The 9503-nt window shown below is 39.9% G+C and overlaps 1 protein-coding gene across 2 annotated transcripts; it reads right to left on the reverse strand.

Annotated features, from left to right (window-relative positions):
- Positions 1 to 20: 20 nt before the first annotated feature.
- LOC103256491 (serpin B8) lies at positions 21 to 1400 on the reverse strand. Of its 2 annotated transcripts, XM_021710549.1 has the most exons (2): positions 542 to 1400; positions 21 to 452 (listed from the first exon to the last, which is right to left on the reverse strand). In XM_021710549.1, exons 1-2 carry the CDS (start codon positions 1259 to 1261, stop codon positions 429 to 431), a joined length of 744 nt encoding a protein of 247 aa, XP_021566224.1. In that variant the 5' UTR covers positions 1262 to 1400; the 3' UTR covers positions 21 to 428. The 2 variants fall into 2 exon arrangements, with proteins under 2 accessions (XP_021566224.1, XP_008052533.1); XM_008054342.1 differs by having other exon boundaries at positions 21 to 1400.
- Positions 1401 to 9503: the final 8103 nt, after the last annotated feature.

The following is a 9503-nucleotide window of genomic DNA, read 5'->3' on the forward strand; positions in this document are numbered from 1 at the left end:
CTAAGACATTCACAAACTACCCAGGTGCACACACTTTATTTTGGCATTCAAGCCATTGCAATTTGGGTACACGGAATGTTAATTAAGACAGGATAGGTTGAAGGGAAAGGAGGTCATGTGCAGGAATTGCCCCTCTTTATGGAGAAGCGAACCTGCCGCAGAACAAGATGCTCTTGGTTACATGATGTCTGATGAAGAAAAGGAAAGGATGGTCTGCACAGAATTTTGGTTCTATTCTAACGCACCGGGAATTCCTGACCACTGCGGTGGCTGCAGCTGCCTCTGTACCTTCCTCATTGACCTCCACAAAGCACTTGTGGGCAACCTTGGACACAGGAACATTCTTCTTAGTTGACATTCCAGAAAAGTTGGCCTTGGCTTCGTCAAAGGCGTCAGTCATTCCTAAATGTCGAAGGTAAGGCTCCAAGTCATAACTCTCCTCTAGCTTTAATCTGGGAAGGAAAACTTGAACTTTACTCTTTGTCATCTTTTCTGGATCTGTCCAGGCTCTGAACTTCTCATATGTAATTGCTTTTTCCACCACGGTGAGATCGGTGTTGTCATCAGGCAGCAGAATGACCATGCTCAGTTCCTCCTCCATATAGGGCAGCTCCAGGACCTGGGTATGCACCTCGTCTACATACCCCATGTTAAATTTAGCATGCTTAAACATCATCTGCACTGTCTTTTTCTCCTCATTGGTTTTAAAGGGCATTCCCCTTGTATACTTTCTGTCAAATTGCTCATTCCACTTTCCTTTGAAATAGATGGCATTCACAAGCACCAACTTTGTCAGTGAATTGACTGTCCCAGCACTCAGCACCTCTGAAATCTTACCTTCAGTCCTTTCTGTCACCCAGTCATTTATATGTTTCCTGCAGTCTTCAGAATCTTTGGCAAAGGACAATTCCTCCAGCTCTGCCTGATAGAACTTCTGACAAGATTCCTTAAAGGCTGGAAGAAAATCACACGTTTCTTCTCCAAAGAGTCTGTTGGCAGTTCTGAGAAAGTACTGAGTGCCAGTTTTGTTAACTTCACTGAGAAGTGTTTGGAAACTTCGGTGAACATCTCCATCTTTGTTCAAACAAAGTGCCTCTGACATCTGGGCTTCGGTGTTTCCTTTTGCCCCCATTAAGACCATGGCCAGGGCAGAGTCGATGCTCAGGGGAGAAAAGAATATATTTCGTGAACTGTCCTCTTCACCCAACATTTTGAGTAAGCTGATGGCAAAAGTGCCATTTGCTTCACAGAGATCATCCATCGGGGAAGGCCCGGGAGGCTTCCTTCTCCTCCTGCGGTGGCTGCTGCTGCGTCTTCCGAGAGTCCTGCTCCGTGGATGCCTCACATCCGCCTCGATCGTGGGCAAGGCTTCCGGAGATGACTCAGACCAGGCGGATGGTGCCGGCCCGGGCCATCGCTGACTCCCGGTGCCCAGGGCTGGACGCGGGGAGGAGCCCGAGCCTCGCCAGGCGTCCTCCTGCCCTGGCCTACCTTTCTATTCTTTAGCACTTTCCCATGTGACCCTAAAAGAATGAGTTGGGATGAAGTTACAGAAATAGCGTAAGATATAAATTTTTATATATGCATATATAAATATATATACATTGTTAATATATATTTATTTATAAGTTTATAAATATATTTAATATATGCATCCTAGGGGGACCCAAAATAACCCAGAATTATTTATTGGAGGGAAGACCCCCATGCAGTACAGGCTTCCCCCACTAGGTAAACTGTTCAGGAACCTACCCCACACCAGTGTATCAGCTAGTATTGTTGTGAGAGGTTGTCTGGCTTCCGTGAATTTTTTTGGACAGTCTCTCAAAGCATTTACCTGTTTCATGATGGGTGATTTACAAGCATACTTGCCTACACCACACAGCGTGTCCAGCAGTTTTTTGACCTCAAACGGCATGACCCATACCTCACCTTTGCTATTCACCCAATCTCACTCTTAGCAACTTTTTTTGTTTCTCTGGATGACAAAATCCTCAAGGGGAAACGTTTTTGCTGATGTGGAAGAAGTGAAACAAAAAATGGCAGAAGCATGAAAAGGTATCAAATTGATGAGTTCAAAAACTCAGCAGTGGAAAAAGTGTCTGGATGGATGTATTGCATAAAATGAACATTACTTTGAAAATGATTGAAGTTTAAACATGTAAGAATAAATATACATTTTAAAATAAATAAGCTCTGGGTTTTTTGGGTCCCCCTCATTTATATTTAGACATTCACACATTCATGTACATACATGCGACGTTCATAGAGGTTCAGATTCAGGGGCCACAGTCTCAATACAGCTTTTTCTTGATTGTGTTTCTAAAGTTCTCTTATGGTGAGCTTCTATAGATAATATGATTTGTTTTATTGAATAAAGGTGCATTAAAAAAGAAATAAAGAAGAGTCTTCTACGATAGTGTTTGTCACCCTAGGTTACTATGGAGGAGACTGTACTAGTGTGGACCAAGGACAGAGACCCTATTGAAAGCAAGGGAGAGGTAGGCATGGACAGTGAACAGAAGAGCCCTCCTGGAGGAGAATAGAGCCAATAGACCCAGAACTGTCACTCACCATTCAGAACTTTGCTTCCTTGTAAGACTGATGCCCCACGCCCACACCCACCACCACACTGGAAGAAGCTCTTCCTTGTAGTCTGTAGTTATTTGACTTTATCTGAGGGGCAACTGGGGAACCATGATGGGTGAAAGTCAAGAGACAATAGAGGAACTTGACTGTCAGGAATTCAGATGGGGTGAAATGATCTATACCTATAACTGAAGCTGAATTTGAAAGACTCTCTTACATGAGGTCTAAGAAAATTAAGAGTTATTCTACGGTGTGGATTCATTATTGTTTCCATAGGCTTAAGATGCTCATTTTTTTTTTATAAAGAAAGCCTCATATCTAGTAAAAATTACAAATCAGGTTCAAAATGGTGACATATACATGAAGATTTTATGATAACTAAAACGTGGCCAAATGTGATGGCTCACCTGTAATCCCACTGCTTTTGGAGGCCAAGGCAGAAGGTTAGTAAGGCCAGGAATTGAAGACCAGCCTGGGAAACATAGTGAGACCCCCATCTCAAATAGATAAATATAAATACAAATTTAAAAAAAAAAAGATCAACAAGATTTGTCTAGAGTAATTGTAACTATTTGACCAAAAAAGTAAATTAAAATGATGTGCTATGTGTGACTAAAATTCTTCTATAATTCCTTAGCCCTAAGCCAATTGACCTGACTGGAGAAAACTCTGATGGAGCCAGCAGTAAAATGTGAGTTAAAAACAAATCAAGATTGATGCACACACACACACACACACACACACACACACACACACACACACACACAGTGTATATGTGCTTGTACACACATGCATGTACAAACACACACAATGAAAGAGAAGTTGATATTTGTACAATTGACTCTCAAGCATGTGCTTGTCAACACAGAGTCTCTGACACTGTGGTTAAATCTTATCCCCATAGGATTTAGATATTATGTTCAATATTGTTCCAATCAAACTGAATGAAAAGAAAGTTTATGAAAGGATTGCTTCTTCCCATTGTAGGTTTGCCAGTCTTAGTTAGTAGCAGCCAATTTCTATCCACTGGGCAACTTTCAGACTTTTTGTTTATTAGACTTTACTAAAGAGGGCCAAATGGGGACAGAGCCCTATCTGGAGCAAGGAAGAGGTAATAGGTGACAGGGAGAAGAAAAGCACTCAGCAAGAGGAATGGAGATCAAAGAACCTTGAAGTGTCCTTCTCTCATTAGAGCTCTGCGACCATGTGAGGTTGCTCTGCTGCCATGTGAGACTGATTGCCCAAACTCAAACCTAGTCCCAAACCCATAATAATTTGGAGAGTATTCCTGATTCAGCTGTGCAGGATCATTTATCTTGCACAGGATAGAGTAATTGTAACTATTTGATCAAAAAAGAAAATTAAAATGATGTGCTATGTCTGACTAAAATTCTTCTATAATTCCTTAGCCCTAAGCCAATTGACCTGACTGGAGAAAACTCTGATGGAGCCAGCAGTAAAATGTGAGTTAAAAACAAATCAGGATTGATGTACTGGGCAGGAAAGACAGCCATGATGGGTGAAAGCAAGGATGTTATGGAGGGACTTAAGAATCAGAAAATCAGATGGGATGAGAGAAATGTTTCCTCACAAAAGGCAGTTCAATGGAAACACATGCCACCATAAAAGACTATCATAACTTGGGATTAGAATTATGGTAACTCCACTCTCACTGTATTACTATTTTCATAGACCTTCAAAAGCCATTACTGCCCTATACAGCCTTGTTTTGAATTTTTAAAAAGGTAGCAAATTCAAATTAGTGATAGACACATGAATATTTAAATATCAACCCTTTTGTATGTTATAGAACATTGGTAGTTATTTGACCCCAAAAGTGTGTTTAGGATTGCATGTGTATTGGTTTGATTAATAACCTCCAGAGCTCTGCCTCCATGTGAGACTGATGCCCAATCCGTCCTGGCTTTGAATGGTACCCCAGCGTCTGGTCTGCAGTTTCTTGACTTTGTCTGAGAGCAGAGAAGACATCCATGATTGTGAAAATAAGGCATTAATGGAGGGAGTTGAGAATCAGGAGATGAGATAAATTTAAAGGGATTTGTACTAGAAACAGGTTGAATTTGAAGTAAGTTAAACCACAAAATGCTAAAATTCTGCTTAGGTTTAATTGTAAACACACACACACAGCCCCCCCCCCCACACACAAAACCCCAAAGCAAATATGAGTTGTGAGAACCAAAAAGTAAAGTCTAGGAAGTCACACTTGTGTCTGACTCTAGGTTTATTTACATGCCTTAGCAATGCCCCATCTGAATTCAATCAGTACCCTGGATAGCACCACCAGTGAAATGTGAGAGGAAAACAAACCAATGAAGATATATAGTTATATCAACATGAATTGATAGATGTAAATATATAATCTTTGTGTATACATAGATGCCCACACACAAACATTGACACAAGCACCCCAAATACAACAGAGAATAATGAAGATTTAGATTTGGGGAGTTTACAGTCAGGAGCATTTGTGGCAATACAGAGTGTCATTGATATTGCTTATATGTGATCTCATTGTAGGATGTGTAGCTACCTTTCTGTCTTTCTGCATCAATTTCTACAAAAGAGGAACATACCATAAGAGAACGGATTCCTTCACTTAGTGTGTTTGACACTTTGAGTAGCCACCAGTCCAAATCCAAAAGAAATGTCCACAATACATGTGTAGAAGCCCTTACAAGATTGCCTGAGAGAGGAGACAATTCTATTTGGAACAGAGGAGGCAGCAGTGGATGTGATTAAAGGAGCCCTGAGCAGAAAGAAAGGGAGCAAAATTCCCTGAAAGGTTTCTTTCCTCCAAGCTCTGCCACCTTGTGAAGATGACACCCCAAGCCCACACCCATCATCACATTGGTTGGAACCCCTTTTTTAGATCCTAACTCTTGGTCAGAAGAGACAACTATGATGAGTAAAAAGCAAGAAGGTGATGAAAGTCACTGAGAATCAAAAATTTAAATTAGATTGAACTTAAACTTTTGCCATTACAAAAAGCTGCCTCACATTGAGATTAAGATGTAGTGAGTGAATCTGGATGCAGTTCGCTATTTACACAGAAAAAGTTATTCATTACTGCCATATAGAACTTCATTTCTAATAAAAATGGCATACCAGTTTAAACTAATTCTATATAATTCATATATTCACATTATATATAATTAATATATATGAATAATAAAAGGCTAATCAGGTCATAACTCATAGAGTAATTGTAGCTATTTGATGCAAAAGTTTAGAATGACACATTATGTCTTACTATGAGTTTTCATATGTTAGCCCCAGATCTGAATGAATTGACAAGAGTAACCTATGAAAGGGCCACTAATGAAATTTGAGTTGTGAAAGATTAAATTTAGATATATTATGCACACACATATACACACATATACAACTTCTATTAAAACCCTTTCATTTACCAAAGACCTTATAAAACCACCACAGAGAGACTGATACTTGTGAAGTTTACTTTCAGGGGCATGCTTTGCAATACAGAGTATCCTTGACACTTTTCTAAATCTTCTCAATGTAGAACCTGTGAATCACTTTCTACTTTTTAAAACTTGTATTGGATAAAAGAGCAACAGATCATAGAGGGATGCTTCATCCTGTTAGTAGCACACAAAGAGTGAGGAAACTCAGAGTTTCTATATATGAGACTCTAAAATAGAGTTAGCCAGTGGAAGAGAAAATCCTATTTTGAGCAACTGGTAGGTAGCAGTGGGCAGGGAGCAGAGAGCCCTCAGCAGGAAAAAAGAATTTAAGGGGACACTGTATCTGTCCCTCACCCTCAAGAGTTCTGCCACCATGTGAGGCAAACCCAAACTAGCATCACAATGCAGGGAGCCCTGCCTCAGGCCTATAGTGTCTTGACCTTGTTTGACAGCATGTATGATACCTTTGATGGTGAAAATAAGGTGATGATGGAGGCATCTGACAATGAGGACATTAGTTGGGATAAAGGGGGTCTGACCCTACAAGCTGCAGGGGAATATGAAATAAATTCATCTTCAAAATGTGTTCACATTGTAGTCAGATCCATTAGCAAAAATCAGAACTTTCACTTGAGGTATGAAATTTTTTCACAGGTCAAAGAATCATTACAAATATGAAAGAATTACAAGTCTATGGAGAAGGATATCTACTTTCCAAATAACATTGCATGTGAATTAAGGATCAACCATGCATGTATGAATGTCTACATATATATGTTTTATATTAGACAATAAAAATTATACAACATATATATGTAGACAATAAAATTATAAAACATACATATGTAGACATTCATACATGCATTCACACATGCATGCATTTAGAACCAAAGAGTTAAGTCTGAAGAGTCACATGGTGTCTGACTATGTACCTTTCTATTCTTTAGCACTACCCCACGTGGTTCTAAAAGGGTGTCCTGGAGTGAAGCTGCAGAAATAACGTAAGACAAATGGACACACAAAAGGTGTATCTATTTAGATATTGATATATGTGTATGCACACACAGCCTGAAGGGAGACTTAGGTTTGGGTTGTGCAGTCTCAAGATCCACAATCTCAATACAGACATCCCTTGATGGTATTTCTAAAGTTCCTCCATGTGAGCTTCTTATGTAACTTATTTATTTTTTGAATAGAGGTACAACGAGGAAGACGAACTCATAGAGGAGGGAGTCTTTTACAACTAGTGTTTGTCATCTTAGTTTGCTGTGTAGGACACCATACTAGTTGGGCCAAGGAAAGAGAGAATTCTATTTAAAGCAAGGGAGAGGTAGCAGTAGATAATCAGCAGAGGAGTCATAACCATCCAGAGTTTTGTCTCTATGTGAGAATGGTGCCTCAAGTCCAACCACCATATTGGGAGGGGCTTCTGATTCTAGTCTGCAGTTGCTTGACCCTATCTGAGGGACAAAAAAGACAACCAATATGGGTGAAGGTCAGGAGGTGATAGAGGGAGTTGACAACCAGGAATTTAGATAGGGCGAGCATGAGCTATTCCTATGACTGAAGTGGAATTGAAATAAATGCCAACATAAAAAAAAGGCTGTCTTCCATTGGACATTAAGTAATAAAGAGCTTTTTTTCTTTTTTTTTCCTTTTTTATGAGTTGGAGTCTCACTCTGTCACCCAGACTGGAGTGCAGTGGCCGCTCCCAGCCACTGCAGCCTCAACATGCTGGGCTCTGGTGATCCTTCCTCCTCAACCTTCAGAGTAGCTGGAACTACAGGCGCACGCTACCACACCCGGGTAATTTGTTGATTTATTGTAGAGATGAGGTCTCACCAAGTTGCCCAGGTGGGTCTCGAACCCATGGACTCAGGCAATTTACTCACCTCAGCCCCCCAATGCGTGGGATTACAGGCTGAGCCACCGAACCCAGCTGAGCTTTTTTTCTATCTGGATGTATTTAGTGTTTTCACAGGCTTAAGATATTCATTTTTGACATAGATAGCCTCTTATCCAATAAAAATTACTCACCAGGATGATCAAACAGTGATATATACATTAATATTTTATGATAAAAAATTGGCCAGGTATAATGACTCACACACACCTGTAATCCCAGCACCTTTGTAGGTGAAGGGGGGAAGATCACTGTAGGCAAGGAGTTGAAGACCAGTGTCGACAACATAGAGAGACCCAATCTTAATGTTAAAAAAAAGGTAAAGACAAAAACCAAAAACTTCTGTCTAGAGTAACTGAAACAATTGTGTATTAATTAAGAGTCAACTACCTTGTGACTTATATAACAATTTATGATAATTTGAACCAAAGAGTTAAGTCTGAGAAGTCACATGGTGTCTGACTATGTACCATTTTTATTCTTTAGCACTATCCCACGTCGTCCTAAAAGTCTACGCTGGGGCAGAGTCACGGATATAATGTAAGATATAAATGAACCAAAATATATATGTATATATATGTAGACATTCATACGTGCCTGCACATACACACATGCAACCTGAAGAAAGATTTAGATTTGGGATGTGCAGTCTCAGGAGACCCAAACTTATACAGATATCCCTTGATAGTGTTTCTGAAGTTCTCTCATGGCTAGCTTCTGTATATATTATGATTTGGTTTCCAAATAGAAGTACAAAAAGGAAGCAGAAGTCATAGAGGAGAGGACAGTGTTTGTCACCCTAGGTTACTGTGAAGGAGACCACTAGTGTGGGTCAAGCAAGCAGATAATTCTATTTAAAGCAAGGGATAGGTTGTAGTGGACAATGATCAGAGGAGCCCTCACAGAGAAGAATAGAGTTTATAGACCCTAGAACTGCCACTCACCATCCAAAGCTATGCCTCTATGTGAGACTAGTGCCCTACACCCACACCCACCACCATATTGGAAGGAGCGCCTCCTTGTAGTCTGCAGTTGCTTGGCCCTATCTGAGGGGCAAGAAGGCAAACACAATGGGTGAAAATCAGGAGGTGACAGAGGAACTTGAGAGCTGGGAGTTTAGTTGGAGTGAGAGTGATCTATACTTACAAAAGAAGTTGAATTTGAAACAAATCCTACCACAAAGATTGTCTTACATTGGGCCTAAGATAATTAAGAGTTTTTCTTCAGTCTGGACATATTACTGTTTTCACAGGCTTAAAATACTCATTTTTGACATAGAAAGTCTCATATCTAACAAAAATTACACATCAGGTTCAAACAGTGAAATATACAAGAATATATCAACTTGACTGGTTGTAGTGCCTTATGCCTATAATCCTGCACTTTTGGAGACCAAGCTGGGAGGATTGCTTGAGGCCAGGAGCTGAAGATTAGTTTAAGCACCATAGGGAGAAGTTCATCTTGAGTAAAATAAAATAAATAACACTTTTTAAAAAGTAAAGATGAACACACTTTTGTCTAGAGTAACTGTAGCTAGACCAAAAAAATAAGCTAAAATTTTGTGT

Source organism: Carlito syrichta, unplaced genomic scaffold (genome assembly GCF_000164805.1).
Source record: "Carlito syrichta isolate Samal-C Ts95f unplaced genomic scaffold, Tarsius_syrichta-2.0.1 Scaffold289682, whole genome shotgun sequence".
In the NCBI taxonomy this organism is placed as follows: Eukaryota; Metazoa; Chordata; class Mammalia; order Primates; family Tarsiidae; genus Carlito; species Carlito syrichta.